Raw genomic sequence first — 16,672 nt, forward strand, 5'->3', positions numbered from 1 at the left:
ACCATACAGGCTGGCTTCTGCTGGCTGAGTGCAAGCTTGCAGGCCTTTGCGAAACTATCTGTTGACTAGCAGGCTTGGAGTTAACAGGCCGCCAGTCCTTGAGCTGAGCTGACAGAGAGGTAGCAGGACAGGAGGATTGGAGCCAGATGGTTTGGGACTAGAAGGCTTGGTGTTAACAGGCTTTAGGCCATGAGACCTAAAACACAGTCCTCTCTTTGATTACCTTTGCACTAGCTGTGGTCCAATGAATTAAAACTGGGCCTCAATTCTGGCCAAAACAGTGAGAAACTGTGTGGCTCTGCCAATCCTAAGCAGAGGAGCATCCATAACAACGTGATCAGACAGTCCAAAAATTAATCATCTTTTGCTGAATCCATTGGTGCTTTCAAGGAGAATTGACAGAGGACCCAAAGAAAGTTCAGGGTCAAGCTAAGGGCAATCTTTATCACGTACTGTGTCCAGAAAACCAAATGCCAAACGAGCAGTAGGCTCCATGACAGGTGTAACAGAGAGTACAGGCAGGGGTAAATGGAGCGATGACACAGTGAGCACAACCAGAACTGGGATTAAACAGAGGTTATAGACTCAAAATAGGGAGTTAAAAACGATTCAATTAACAGACCATCAAAGATGCATTGGCAAACTCAGACCTTTATGCACACAGAAGCAAGTGTAGCAAACAAGGCCAACACTCAGGCAACAATACATTACTTATCTACCATCTTTTGGAAAAACATTTATTATAACAAGAATACAAATGTTCAGGCTTGCTTACACCACAATCACGATGTCTTTGAGTTGATACCATAACCTTCTAAGAAATTATTGTACACCTTTATACACGTTGTACCTTCAAGAAAAGTTCCTTGATGTGTTTCTTTGTATGTCTGTCCTTCTCACAGGCATGCAACGAGTTCACCACCCACGTGATGAACCTGTTGCGAGAGCAGTCACGCACGCGACCCATTTCACCCAAAGAGATCGAGCGCATGGTGAACATCATCCACCGCAAGTTCAGCTCAATCCAGATGCAGCTCAAGCAGAGCACCTGCGAGGCCGTCATGATCCTGCGCTCCCGCTTCCTCGATGCCAGGTGCGTGTCCTCGTTTAAAACGCCGCGCTGGAAGCAACCTCCTCATTTAACCACATCACAAACGCATCGTGTGCAACCTGATATCCATATGAATGCAGGAAGCCCCTATCATGCTGTAAACATGCTGGAGCACTTGGATGTTTTCGCTGCATTTTACCACACATGCCGTGGATCATGCGGATGCCATTTGGAACGCTGTAGCTACCAATAAGAGCTTCCTGCGTGCTCCATAACGCTAACTGTTTCCCTTTTCTAATGTAATCGCTTGTTCTCTTTGATGCGTGTTTGGGATTTGCATACATTCCTTCCAAGGATAAATCTCACTCAAAGTCTGAGTCGGAGGCATAACATTTAAATGAGGCATGCGCTCCCTTACAAAGCTCCCTATCTATTCTCTTGCAAATGATTGTGGTGGCGCGGCGGCAGGAAGGGAGGGGAGAGGAAGAGGAGAAGCTTTCACTGGTTGAGAGGCGCTGCCACGCTCGGCTCCACTGATTAATCTACTGGCTGCTGGAGCCCATGCTGCGCACATTTACATATTTTCATGCAGGCTTTTGGAGCCAGGGACAGAGATTTTAGTACAAATCTCCTCACCAGTGGATGCACGCAAAGAGATTTTACAGGGTTCCCCGCCAGTTTATGTAAAGCCCCCATTAGATGTGCACATTGCAGACATGCTAGGTACAGGATGTGGAGGGGTCAGTCAAGTCAAGGGCATCAGCATGTGATATCTCTGCTTTAAGAAGGGGAAGGTCGGGTTGGCACCAACCATTTTCATATTCATGATCAAAATGTATGTTATTGTGTTATGTTGGAGCCCTTCCAAAGATACTTGAGAAACAGAGAGTGATATTTTGTACATTTGTGCCATTAAAATAAATTAGATTAGATTAAGAAAAAAAACCCAAACAAATAAATTCTAAGTGAAAATTTGGGAGAAAAGTGTTTAATAACGTTAAAAAGGAAACATTCCAAAATAGAAAATGCAAACCAATACATCAGCAATGTAGAACCTAAATCAATTCGTAACATTCGACAAGGTGACAAATGTGATCTGATGTCTTGATTTTTAACATCAACGTCACATCAGTAAGCTTTTCAACATTTTCACCTGGTCTCGTTGGTCCTAAAACATTATATTGAAAGTTTATTGCCCCAAATCCAGCTTTCCCTTGGTTTCCCTCACTTTGAATATTGAATCATAGGAGCTGCATTCAGAATCTGCTGTGTCTGTGTGAGCTGCACTGACTCCGCCCACACATGCCCATCTTGGGAAGAGCTTCCTCTTGTGGTGCCATGTGCCAGAGCATAGCTGCCTGATTGTGGGGGGAGTCAAAGGGAGGGCCTACCTTGATTTTGATTGGCTAAACCCCCGATGACACTATATAGGGTTTGATTTCTGATTGGCTGGTTGGAGCAACACACTTTTTAAAACTGAAACAAGCCAGGGAGAGAGAGGACAGACTGTCTTCACTTCTGGGGCGTCAGTCCAGGTATGGGGACGATTATTACTGTTGGAAAACCTTTAGATAGTGAATTCTGCACAATATTATCCCTTTAAAATGTGCTTGGAATGTGCTGCTGATGTGAACTCGTGAATTAAAAATAAAGTTTGTCCTCAGTTCAGTAAGATAAATTGGAGATTGAATATTAAACACAACAGAGTCTAGAAGTTTTAGTGGTTACAAACTGAATACTAACAAAACTCCAACAGAATTTCAAACACGCTGCCCAAAAGACAACCTGAGAATGACAGAGACTCACTGGTGCCAACTATTTTACATTTCCACTGTTTTCCTGGTCCAAGCTTTTTTGAAAAGTTCCACGTTGAGAGCCATTTTCAAATATGTTACCATCACTCTGAGCACCGTTCTCATTTAAACCGACACCCAAAACATTTAACAAGTTTTGCAACTTTTACTTGAAAATGTTGTTGTTTAAATGGGACCTTAGTCTTTATAATGTTTACATTCCATTCCAATCGAAAAATATTTATTTTAAAGACTAGTGTTAAACTCCACTAGATCCTTTTTCGTCATGTTTTCTGGAAACCTATTACAAAATATCCCAAGCTGGAAAAAAAACATATACACACATGTGGAAATTTTAATTGAAGATGTCAACATACTGTACCTTTAAAGGATTCAATGTTCTCGGTGTAAGCATAAACCGCCGTGAGGAAACCTCCTTTGTCACTATTAATCGCAGACATTAACTTAATTATTATGAGCCAGTATGTGCTTTTATTATTGCCACCACTAATGGTTTTTTAGCTGCTCATAAATGGAGCTGCACAGCAGCAATTCCAGGCTAAATTGTTCTCTGGTGTCCTGACAAAGTGTCTCCGAGCAAAACTGCAGCTCAATTGAAAGTTTCTAGTGCGGGAAGTCGATCCGGAGTAGGAACAGACGAAGGTGAGGGGTACACGTTAATCTCAGGCTCGTGTCATTAATGGTGTTTAAATTGTGCTTTAGATCAGTGTTTCCCTGCCTTTTCATCTTGGAGCTGCCACACAGCCTCTGCACTGATGTCTGGTTACTCAAAATATCAGAGTGAGGCCAGACGCAGGCAGATACTTCGAAGCGTACAAGATAAAATCAATAAGCAGTTTCCCAGCTCCGCTAAAGATTCTTCTAAGTGTATTGCTCTATAGGGACGCAACAATACCAATATCGGGTATCGATACAGCACAGGAGTATTCGTACTCGCGAAAGATCCTCGATACACCCCCGGCGAGTATTACGTGGCGTCACGCATCGGCAACGTCGCTCGCAGGCACGCAAGAGTGAACAACCGTTTCGAGATTCTTTAATATTAACGAGAGTGAAAAAAGTAAGACAGAGTGTAAATTATGTTCTGCCGACATATCGAGAGGAAGTGAAAGATAGTTTGTGCAACCAGCAACTGAATCACCAGCAGTTAGCTGGATGTCGCTCATTGGTTTAACTGCACGTAACTGAGATGCTACATGCTACATGCTAAAGAGTTTCGGGGCTCACACGCCAGCGATGCTACATGCTAAACACGATTAAAGTATGATGGGTAAATACAGTAGATGCGTACTGTAGACTGTAAGGCTGAGGTGTGCGTAGCGGCGACACAGAGGTCTTCCAATTTTGTTTGCGTTTGGAGTTTGAATTAGAATTTATGGCGTTTAACAAGTAATCGTATCGGTACTCTGTATCAGCAAGTAGCTAAAGGTTAGTACTCATAATTGTACTCACCCTTTAATAAGGTGTTATCTGTGATTCAACCATTTATCTGGCAAATAATCATATTCGGTAATATCTTTTAAGTTTAAGTTCCTCTTAATGATGATCACAGAGAACAAGTCAAGCTATAACGGGCACTCAGAGCGCAGACCTTCTCCAACGCCACATTTGTTTGCAGAACCGAATTAGCATCGCTAGTATGTTAGCTGTTTGCTCATATCGATGCTACCTCGGTGTGTGAAAGACTGAGCAGGGAGCGTCTCCATGGCAACAGACGCTGATCTCCTCTCATCTCCATGGGGTGCTTCTCCCATCCACATTGTATGGGACATATATTTGCAGTTTTTGGGGATTTATTTGGAAAGGGTTAGCTGTTAACGTCCCAAAATCTCATCGATTGGTCCTTGGATGATGAGGAAAAATCCCTGAAGATTTCATGCAATTAGGATTAAAAATGTTGGTGAAAAGTTGTTAAAATAGATACATACAAAACTATAAATAAATAAATACAACCAGACAAAAACAACCTTTCCCCAACGTTCTTTGGCGAAGGTAACAATTTGTGCAATACATTGAAATCTGTGTTGCTTCTGTAGGATTGAAGCAGGACACACACTCGACACTGTGAGCACCTTCACCAACCTTTTCTGTCAATATCTCAACACATTGTTGGACTGAATGAGTTTGGGAAATATTTCCCGTTGGGATACATTTTAATGCATAAATTCTGAAATATGTGGTTTTCGTAATTTGTATACATGATTTATTATAAATATATGGCACTAGATGTTAATTAATTATTGTTACGTACAGCAGCATACCAGAGCCTGTACACTTCAGTGACACTCTGACATGTTTTCATTCTGACGTCGCCCTGATTTGATTTCTCTCTAACTTCTTGTTGCAGGCGGAAAAGGCGAAACTTCAACAAGCAGGCAACAGAGATCCTGAATGAGTACTTCTACTCGCACCTCAGTAATCCCTACCCGAGTGAGGAGGCTAAAGAGGAGCTGGCAAAGAAGTGCGCCATCACAGTGGCCCAGGTACGTCGTGTCGACCTCCTCCCGTCTCACCTGTAGCGTCACTGTCGTAACACAAAACGGTGAGACAAGGACTTTTCTGTTTTGTTTTGTTTTTTCTTTAATCTGAAGCTACTGAGAGCATTAAAGCAAGTAACCTAAGAATAGGTTTCCTGACTGTCATGAGTACAGACAGCTCCTCTAATCTTTTAGTGGTACCTTTCAATGAGACAACAAAGGACGCACAGTATAAATACCACATGTCAGAAGTTTGTAATCTCGTGAAACGAAACGAAGCAATGCTATTTTTGACCAAGAACACGGCGTCTCCATTGAAGTAACACCAGCTGAGCACAACACAGTGGTCACCGGCGGTATTTATCTCAGCGTATGGCGGATCGGGTTGACTCTCAGGTCTGAAGATACATTTTAAATACACCACATGTGCTTTTATGTGCAGCAGACAAGACACACAGAAGGAACATGAGTTTTACCCGGGGTACAACCACAATTCGATGTTTGAAATACAAACTGGTTGCAATGATCATGTTGTGAATTACTTGATAGAAAACCTAAATATGAGGAATTGGATATTGCACCTAATGCCCGCGACCTTTCTAAACAGTGGATTGAAACTACTCAGACTCAGAGGAGGCAAATATATTTACAAATCCAGCAAATATGTGGTTTCGTCTTGTAATATAACGTTTTCCATTGAGATTAATAGATGCAGTGATGAACTGTGGTCACAGACCCCATGCACTCTCTTTAAACATGTTGCCAGCATAGAATTCAAAACAAGTGCATGTTTTAAATTAAGAATATTAGCGTCAGTATTTGACTTCTTTGTACAATATCCAACCTGTAAAACATTTTTTTTATTTTCCTTTGTCGCCAAATTTTCTGAAATCCCCAGTATTCCTGCTTTTACACTTCATCGACAACTAATGGATGAATAAGCAGCTGCGCGTTCATCTCCATATGAGAGTTCGCCGGCGCTCGGGAGCCGACAGACTCAAACCTTTGGGCACGTCGCTGTTTTACGTTCTTAATCTCTGCACTCTTAGCGCTCAGATCGTTCGAGTCCTGTGAGGACTGATAATAAGGAAGGCAATGACGTCGCCAAGGTAAACAGCGGTTTGTGTTTTGAATCCATCACTCGGGAATGGATTGTTTTCTCAATTGGTTTCATTAATTTCTACCAAGCGATTGAAGGATGCAGCCGGGCCCCGATTGCGGAAGGAGCCCGGTTAGCCGGATGATTTGTCGAGTTTCCGCTCCTCAGCCATAATAAAGGAGAATGTTTACCTACTCAGAGCGTTGGAAACTTTGCAGGATTGATTTAGTTTTCATCTTAATATTGTTTATCATTAGCGCTGGGATTACCCCCTGGCTTCATCTGGGAGTCCATTAGCCGTAATGGGTGTTAGCGGATGTTGACTGATTGGTGCTTGCGTGAGTTCTGATGATAGCTGCAGTCATGGTGACATAATGAGACTGTTATTGGCAATCATTCCATTTTGCCACTAATGCGGATTCACAGCACCGGTCTCAGTAGCCCCCCTTTACCTCTGACGGGGCTCCACAGTGCTACACATGCTGTTAGAGCCACGCGAGCTAAACACAGATGAAGACCTTTGATTTGCCCCGGGTTTGTGTTTGTGTTGACATGCTGCGAGAATTTAACGGCATTCCCTTGTTTTGTCTGCTCAGGTTTCCAACTGGTTTGGGAATAAAAGAATCAGATACAAGAAAAACATTGGTAAGTTCCAAGAAGAAGCCAACATGTACGCTGCGAGAACTGCCGTCAATGCGGCTAATGCATCCTCACATGGAAGCCAAGCAAATTCACCCTCAACTCCAAACTCTGCAGGTGAGACAGGAAGTCCCTGGCTCTGCTCAGCTATTAGAACATTGTACCTCCTCTCTGTGCATTAGTGCAATGAAGCAACCTGAGGCTTTTTTCAGTGCTCACGCTGATGACTTGTACGGGATAAAACGATTAGGGCCCTGAGAAAAGGCTTCACCAGTTGACAATGCACTGCTCCCATAGTGAACAGGTTTCCCTTTAACAAGCACAACTTCCCCTGTAGAAAACAAAGCTGTGTCAGAGATTAGCCAACCTGAGCCCCATGCCAAGTCTCCATATGCTTACTGTCCTTTTGTCTTGGTCTCAATTAATCTTGTGTTTTCATGTCTTTAACACTGAGTCTCTACTGACATTTGAAGGATAAGTCTCGTGTGGTTACTCCGTTAACGTTTCTCGCAGAGCTCCACTTTCACTGCGCCACAGTAACTAATCACAGCGATCCCAAACAGTGTGGTCGTCAGGACATTCGGTTCATCTTAAGGCAAAATGACTTTTTAGTCTGCTGACAGTTAATAATTTGTAGTCATGAGTACAAAATTACCCATTTCGATGTGTTTTTTCTGGCATTTGAACACCCACACTCCTGTAACAGTGTCTCTGTGTTGTATTAGAGAGTGGAGAATTAGCACCACCAACTGTTAATGTCAAGGCACTTAACTTGAAATATTACACCAGCCCGCTCACTGAGCCCTGTGGGAATTCCAGTGACAGGATGTGAAAAGCAGAATGTTTTCTATGTTATTTTATGAAAAGTTGTTCAAAGTAAACTTAGTAGAAAATAATGAAAATAACAGCCTTTTGAAATCCATTTTAATAGAAAAATATCTAATGATATTTCACAACTTTTACATCAGCTTAACCTGAAAATATTAAAGTCTACTTAAAAAAAAAAAAAGAAAAGTTACAAAAAAAATGTATTTATATATCGGTCAATTACTGAGTTTGACCATTTATTGTGTTTTCGTCTAATAAACACTATATGACTAACCAGCAGCTGCGCGTATGTTTGACAGACACTCATGGTTAGATCTCATGAACTGTCTTATAACTTTTAGTTGGATTTTAAGACATTTTAACACCACAAAATATTTTGTATACCTATCTGAGTGATTTTCCTTATCTCACTAAGTAATTCTTAACATCTATATAGTTTTTTTTATGACAGCTGTGTGAAACAGAAGAAGACTTGTGTAGGCTTTATTAAAAAAGAATTCAAAGGAATTTATTTGGTGGCGACATGAAAAGACGAGTTCACAGATGAACAGACTCGTCAAGTTGTGGAGCTAAACTGCAAAATTTTAATTGTGATCCATGGAACGACACCAGACTTATCTTCTCAAACTGCCATCCTCAAAACAATTGAGAAATGTCTTTTGCTGTTTTACTTTGAGTCGCCTGCAACTGGGAGTCAGTCTGAGGCTGCATACAGGGAGAACTTGCTAAAACCAAAAGTCCCGACTCTTCCTTTCCCTTATATTTCTCTTTCATATGATGTGTTTGGGTCACTGAAATAGTTTTATTGAAAGCCCAACAGTTTGCCTGACTCTGGGTAACACAGCAAATGAGCATTTCTCCAAATGTCGGACTGCCTTTTCACTGCCTTTTGTCCTGGATAAATGCATATTTGTTGTTTGAAATCATAAAGTGGACACAGCTCGTCTGTCCCTGCGTGTCCCTTTAGTTTCTTCTCGGCTGCTCTAACCTCGCGGGGCGTGCCTGGCTGCCAGCTGCATGCAGCTCCTCCGGGCCGAACGCCCGGACGGGGCCCCCTTTTTGCCCCCACCCCACCCCCACCCCCTCCTGCTTGCTTCCTGTCTCTCTGTGATTCGACTGCTCCGTCTCTCCTTTCAGGTTCTGCTGGCTCTTTTAACATGTCAAACTCCGGGGACTTGTTCATGAGCGTGCAGTCTCTCAATGGGGACTCATACCAGGGGGCTCAGGTGGGAGCCAACGTGCAGTCGCAGGTAGGGCCCCGAGCAGAAGCGATGAGAAAACAGGGGGAGGGGGGTCGTGCCGGCTGCTCTCTCTACCGACCAATCAAATCAATCAGTCATAAAGTGCTTGGACAAGAAGCTTAAATAATTTTATCCTCACAGAATTGGTCTTGCTAAGCTACTTAGCATTAGCCTCCCAAAACCGTCCCATCAAATTACATCAACTGTTATTCGGGCCACATTTACACGTACCCTGCTTTTTGCAAAACTTTGATATTTCTCTGCGTTTGCGTTTACACATAAACGCAGCTACGAATCTCCACAAACAATGATTTCTGAAAACTCCGGGTGGAGATCTGGAAAAACTCGTGTCTCCCTTTGCACCTAAAGGGGAGTAGATTTATGTCACAAATCGTGACGACATGTGTTTTTTTCCAGGATTCTGATTGGCTATATATAGCTCCATGCTTCACGTTACACTGCCCCCTACAGGTTTGGCATGCTCATAGTAGCTCTGAACCAGGTGTATTTGCGTGTCCGTGAAAATTAAGAATTTTATTTTGTAAACGTAGACGGGGGAAATAAATTTTTCATAAAAACCCGGGTAGGTGTAAACATGGCCTCAGTGAATTTATTTTTTATTTGTTTCATTTGTGGATTAAATCAAACAGGAAACCTTCGACAGTTATAGTTTAACAATCGTGTTCATATTAAAAATGCTCCCGCTATACATATTTTTCCAAATTGTTTCTGTAAAATAGTTTCTCACAAACAAGGTTTTGCTAAATATATATTATTTCTGTTGTTCTAACCTGTGAAAATCTATTTGGGTTTCGCCCTGTCCTCACAAGTTATACTGGTATGCGACATGCAACTTTAAGCACAACGTGTCAATTGAAAACACATAGTTTTTGCGTTTTTGTTTCAGAAAAGTTTAACATTTACGCGACAACATTTTGAAAACAATGTCTGTTTCTATGCAAACGGCATAAATGCTGAAAACGACCTTGTTTTTTTGTGCTGTTGGTCGTTCTTGTAATTAAACCACACACACATGCTGCAGAGAACGATATAACGACTATAAACATTAACAATGGGAGTACGCGGACACTCTAGTGGAGAAACGACCAAAGTTGTTATTATGGTGACAGCTTTTTCACTAAGTTGTATTTTCCTCCGTTTCCACAAAGACGGAGCACGTATCAAAGATTTCCGCATTCACTTGAAAACGTAATCCTCATAGTGAGGGGCAATAAAAGGTCATTCTCTGAAATATCTGAAAATGTTTCGAACATTGATTAACATGGAAATGTTCAGTTTTGGACAAAAATCGAAATATGAAGTGTAATGGCATGTGTTGAGATTTTAAACAAGTGTAGGAGACTCCCATCACAGCTCGGTCTCCATGTCGCCTGGCAAAGAAGCAAACATTTCTTTTTCCTGACTTTCCTTTCCTTTCTTTTTTTTTTATTCCATTGAACCCCAAAGTCTCCAAGGGCATGCTCGCGGCGGTGTACTCCTGTTGTCTCTCTTGTTGTCTTGTCATTCCTCTCCCTTTTCTCCTGCGCTTCTTTTGTGTTGACTCTGACCTTGCTTTGTCTGCTGCTTCCGAATGTTTCAGGTGGATACCCTTCGCCATGTTATCAGTCAGACAGGCGGATACAGTGAAGGACTCACAGCCAACCAGATGTACAGTCCGCAGGGCATCAATGTAAGCGTCTCTCCCCACCTCCCCTCTTCCTCTTCCTCTTCTTTCTCTCTCTCCCTACCAATTATTTCGAAGCCACGGGGCTCAGAATGCCACTTAGTCAGACTTGTCTCCCAGTCTGTGGTCACCTAGTTGATTGCTTGTGTATCGCTCACGCCACGAGCCAGCACGCCGCCCGTCGCACACGCCGGGCCGGCGTCTCGAGCGCTGTCATGTTCGATCAGGTCCCGGCGCAGCACCTGCAGCCACGCACGGCCCTGCCCGTGAGAGGACTGCACAAACAGGTGACACCTCGTGTGCCGGACCACCTGACTCCTGATTAGCAGCAGCCTGGAGGCGGCGGGGTGGGAATGTGTGTGTGTGTGTGTGTGTGTGTGTGTGTGTGTTGGGGGGGGGGGGGGGGGGGGGGGACGACACAACACCACTGAAAACAAACAAAAAAAAACCCCACTGAAAACAAACTTCTCATTTATAGTGCAAATTAAATTATTTCCAACGTCAGATGTTTCTCCTGTCTCTATTATGAGACAAGTAACGCACGTATAAATATATATTGTCTATTCTAGCTTTTTCCTGTTTCTTTCACATCATCGACAAAAGCTTTCTGAAGGCCTCTAGTGAGAATTTTAGCTTAATATAAGATTCAAAACGGTCATTTTCCAACTGATTTTTTCCCCCATCACATATAAAAACTATTATTTGTGTTCAATAATCCTAAAAATATGTTTTTTAGTGCCAAATAAAGGATTCATAATAAATTTTAACGCTATAAAATTAATTCACCATCGCAAGAATGACTCACAATCCTTTAAACCTCACTGGTAAGGCATTTCATGCAGTTTGCCTCAATAGCATTACCGTAGCGCGAGCATTACCGTAGCACAAATTGACCGTAGATTCGGTCGTGACAGAGCCAATTCGATATCTAACCTGCACGTTTGGAAATTTGAGTAAAAATAACCCCAAACGATTCTGTCTTTGCCGATTCTGATTGTTTCTTTGTTCTGATTCTGAAGAGGTGCTCTCCTCTCGGACAACGTCAACAGGTTAGTTTGTCTAAATAGCTGCTGAAAAATGAGGAACAGGAACATTAGCCCCCGTTTACATGACAACGTTGGTCTTCCCGTGGCCCGGAAGACCAACAACATAGCTACACTTTTTTTTTAAAGGATTAGGTAGTTGGTCTTCCGGGCCACGGGAGGGGCGCTGTTGATTGCTTTTGTAATGAAACCACACAGACGCTATGAACGTGAACAAAATGGACTGATGTCCGGGGTCATTCTTAAATTCTTAAATGACCAACATTGGCAATAAAATTAGAATATGCACTGAGAGACATATCACTACGGGGGCCGCCAAGTTTGTTTACAGGCGCATGAGCAGAAGGAACTATTTGCCACAGTGGGGTTGTGCATGCACATTAACAGCGCTCCAGAATCGCGACCGTGAAAGAAACGTTCCACGTTGGGAGCCGGTATAAAAAAGTGGTGGATGCAATGGATTCGCACACCGGTGTCGTTTAAATCTGGGCCTTAATGTAGATAAATGTTTATTTTGAGAAGTTTACTGTTAACATGAACTGTTAAAGGTGTTTGATAAACACGTTCAGTGCAGATATATTGTCTTCTTTGCACAGGCAAAATGAAATGCGATTAATATAGATTAAAAAATGAATATTTAATCTTGATTAATCTAAATTGATCTAAATTAAGTCACAGCAACCCTGTGATTAATCTGATTAAAATTGTTCCAGGGTAAACCCAAAACATTCATGGCATCACTTTATGTGATTTATTTTTTTCTCCTTTTTATTTTGAAATTACATTGGCTATTCTTTCAGTTACAAAGGAAATCGGAGAGAGAGAAAACAAGCATAAGGGGGGGGTGAGCCATCAAGTTCGGGTACAGATAGAAGCGGGGGGGGGGGGGGGGGGGGGGGTTAGCTGGCTGGCGGCAAAACAGTAGGGAAATTCACAGCGACAAGCCGTGTCGTAAAGGGGAAAATCGATAAGACAGACACAAGGAGAGCGGAGTGTGGACTCGGGACAGCGTTCCAAGCGCATTGCTCAGATCACGTTCCCGCTGCACTAATGGTCCTGACAGCGAGCCGCCGCGCCGAGGAGGACGGAGACGTACGGTCGCGGGGCCGCGGCGGCCCAGCCTCCTCCGCTATCGTCGCCGTCATGCCTCACTGGCCATATGATAATCAGACGAAACGTCTCTTGTATTTAAAAAACAAAAACAAAACAAAACAAGTGCAACCTCAACAACGGCACAACTGGGAATCCCGTGTTCCCAGTGGAATGTAAACAACACATCAGACGTTGAAACTGAGACAAGTCGATGTCATCAACACGGCCTTTTTTTTAACACAATGTATTATTATATAACATGAAAAGAGCTGGAGTTGTCGTTCCCTGGTGCGCCAAACATTTTGCGTTGGTGAAAGTCGTGGACAGTTCAGTACCTGGACTGTTGGGTGCCGTGGATCGGTTAGTGGTATTTGAAGGACTTTAGACGAGGGTTCTGCAACCTACATGTAAACATTGTGTTTTATTTTTATTCTATATATGCACCAGATTTAATTCCAAAAGGAATCTTATCTCCTGGTTGAAAGGGCTCACATTATGCAATGTTCACTTTCTAAAGGTTTTCCAACAGTACTAATCGTCTCCATACCTGGACTGACGCCCCAGAAGTGAAGACAGTCTGTCCTCTCTCTCCCCGGCTTGTTTCAGGTTTTAAAAAGTGTGTTGCTCCAACCAGCCAATCAGAAATCAAACCCTATATAGTGTCATCGGGGGTTTAGCCAATCACAATCAAGGTAGGCCCTCCCTTTGACTCCTCCCACAATGAGGCAGCTCTGCTCTGGCACATGGCACCACGAGAGGAAGTACTTCCTCCTCTTCGCAAGATGGACATGTGTGGGCGGAGCCAGTCCAGCTCACACAGACACAGCAGATTCTGAATGCAGCTGCTATGATCCAATATTGAAATGGAGGAAAATCAAGGAAAAGCAAGAAACTTTTAATACAAAATCTTTGGACCAACGAGACCATGTGAAAGTATTGTATAATATGACCCTTTTAAAGGGGTTTTGAAAAAAGAAAAACGAACTAAAATGGGGAAAAAAGAAAGAAATAGGACAAAATTCAAAAACAGCTTAAAAGAAAAACCTAAAATGACTAGAATTTCTACTACAAGGCATAACATTTTTTAATACCTTAAAAAATGAGCCAAAATCATTAAAACTTCTAAAATGTTGACATTCTGTGTGTGTGCACCACAGCTGTATGTGCACAGCTGCATTAGCATCATTTTAAAGTTTGAACATGTGTTACGGCTCCAGTTAAATTTGATTTCGTTAAAAAAAAAAAGAAAGTCTCTTTTGGTCATAAAGGTTGTAGACCGGCGTCATAAACAATGTCTGGATTGGATGATAAACACTAATACAACCCTATACGCACAATCAAACGTGCAGCTGGATGGTCCCAGTTTTGCTGTTTGACCATTTTGAAGGAGTTTGCAGGACGGAGGATAACACTGATCTCCAGTAGAACCTCACCCCTGGTGTTGATTCATTCCAGTGTGACTCTGACTTGTTTATCGCTCACGAATGTTTACCTCCACAGCCTGTGGCGTTTTTACATGAACCAACAGTTTTCCAAAAGTTGTTCCACATCTTTTAGTTAGTTTGATGCAGGTTGGTGAACGTTTCTGTGCATTTCTCCTTATTTTTACACCGAAATACAACACACCTGTTTCCAAATCACACATTCCAACTCTTTATAGAGCGGTTGTTGCCATCAAACTCAAAGCCAATCGTCTCAGTTCCAACATCTCCACGTGTCGTTTCACGTTCCGTTGGGGATACTATTAGATTTGCATAGTCTTTTTTTTTTTATCTACAATTACCAGAGTTTCCCCGTTTCTTTGTGGACTTTGGGGGGCTGCTGTAGATCCAGATAGGCTGGGAGCAGCGCCGTAACCCCGGAGAGGCTGCTAACGTATGCAGGCGCCGTTCCCCCTCGGTCCTTTGACCTCACAGATACGGTTCTCCTTGGACGCCTGCTTGCTCTACCACATCTTACACTGCCACAATAGGCGGTGTTATTCACTTTTACACCCTGTAAAGAAAGGCCCGCGATGCATAATGTAAGAGCAGGAGATATGTCTGCCAGCCTGTTTGCTGCTGATTTATGTAGGGCGAGGAAAGAAATCCGTGAGTTCCTGCTCTTCACTTGGCCTTTTTTTTTTTCCTTTCTTTTCCCACTACAGTGTTGTGGAGGTTCGTGTTGTAGTGGTACTTTTGCCAAAGTAGTTCATCATAATGTTGCAATGTTTTTTTTTTTTTTTTTTTACTGAATATGGAAAATGAATAAGGAAAAACCACGTGAATGGAGTAGAAAAAAACACAATCTTTTCGGTTTATATTAAACCGAATTCTTCATTCTTGTTATATTGAGCCATGCTAATTCTCTAGATGGTCCAGTGATAACAATTTTCCGTAAATTTCCACTGATTTTAAATTAAATTTGGTCATTTTGAGTCTATTGAAAAAAAAACCTTTTTAGGACGGGTGAGGTACCTAAATTTCATTGCTATCTTCAAGGATGGCGTTAGATTACCGTTGAATCGTATGGAAACCAAATGTTCTGTCTCACACAGGCAATGTCTCATGTCTTGTACAAAGATTTAGCAAATAGATCAGCTGAGAATAAAAGATCTCGACCAATGAGATTAGCCGTTCGTTACCTGATTGTTAGCAATATTTTCCACTGGAATATGAAGAAAGAATAGTGACTTATTTTAATCATTCATTTTAATCATTGGTAGTTTCAGAAAGACTGAAAGTTGTTCAATAGGTAAGATTTATTATTATGTTGCTCTTGTACTAAATATAGCTAAAAGGGCTTTAAAATGGGTAGAAATTGCTTAAAAATGTTCAGCTTTGGGGGGCATTTGGCCTCGGAGACCCCGAGACTTTCAGCTGAAATCAATATTTCACATTTTGTTTGTCTCTGCACTTTAATTACTCTTAAAATACTCTGTCAATCTCTAAAGTCCATTTTTGTCAATTAAACGACATCATACCTTCCGTCTATCTTTTTATCATTACTACGGCCTTAAAACTTGTTCCTCACTACCTCGTCGGTCCTGTTCTGGGAGGTAATTCCAGCTGTTTGCACTGGTGTTGTTTGGGAGGCTCGTCCATACACTTTCATGATGTGAAGTGACAGCTACAGGAGTTTATTTTTAGATGAAATCTTACCCTTGCGACTCGACTTTTCTTCTTAGGCTGCCGCTTCATTACAGGAATTTGAGCGTAGGGTGGATGATGGGGCGCGGCTCGGTTAATGTCAGCCTCATGTTGAAGTATCTGTGGTAACTCGAGGTACGCACAACCCGATCTGGGAGGCGGTGTCGCTTCGGGCTGGAGCTGAGAGTATTCCTGAGACTTGTATAACGTCGTATACCGCGCCCTCGGGTCCTCCGCTCGTGCTCATGGAGTAATGAATACAACCGCAACAACCTCACCCACCCCCTCACCCTCCCTTCTCTCTGATTCGTCTCCCCTTCCAGGCAAACGGCGGCTGGCAGGATGCTCCGACCCCATCGTCAGTGACTTCGCCCACAGAAGGACCCGGAAGCGTTCACTCCGACACCTCCAACTGATTCTCGCGGTCTCACTTCACCACCTCCTCCCTCACTTGTGTCACACGACCCCCCCCCCCCCCCCCCCCCCCCACCCCCCACCTTACCCCCTCCACCCCCGATGCCCACCCACCCTTTGTTTCTCTCCTCTTCCTGAGGTTAGGGGAGACGGGTGGTGGCG

General features: G+C 42.8%; 1 protein-coding gene across 3 annotated transcripts in view; it reads left to right on the plus strand.

The window, feature by feature from the left end:
* LOC308115195 (pre-B-cell leukemia transcription factor 1) overlaps positions 1-16,538 on the plus strand; it is a 77,916-nt gene extending 61,378 nt beyond the window's left edge. Inside the window, exons 4-9 of one of the 3 annotated variants that reach the window (XM_080472595.1) lie at positions 903-1,093; positions 5,213-5,348; positions 7,038-7,253; positions 9,033-9,158; positions 10,750-10,839; positions 16,420-16,538. In XM_080472595.1, coding sequence (XP_080328721.1) covers positions 903-1,093; positions 5,213-5,348; positions 7,038-7,253; positions 9,033-9,158; positions 10,750-10,839; positions 16,420-16,512 — 852 coding nt within the window. In that variant the 3' untranslated portion in view covers positions 16,513-16,538. The remainder of the gene's footprint in view (positions 1-902; positions 1,094-5,212; positions 5,349-7,037; positions 7,254-9,032; positions 9,159-10,749; positions 10,840-16,419) is intronic. The other 2 variants (XM_080472594.1, XM_080472593.1) reach the window with 2 other exon arrangements.
* The last annotated feature ends 134 nt before the right edge of the window (positions 16,539-16,672 follow it).

This window comes from Lipophrys pholis, assembly GCF_963383615.2.
Source record: "Lipophrys pholis genome assembly, chromosome: 10".
Lineage (NCBI taxonomy): Eukaryota > Metazoa > Chordata > Actinopteri > Blenniiformes > Blenniidae > Lipophrys > Lipophrys pholis.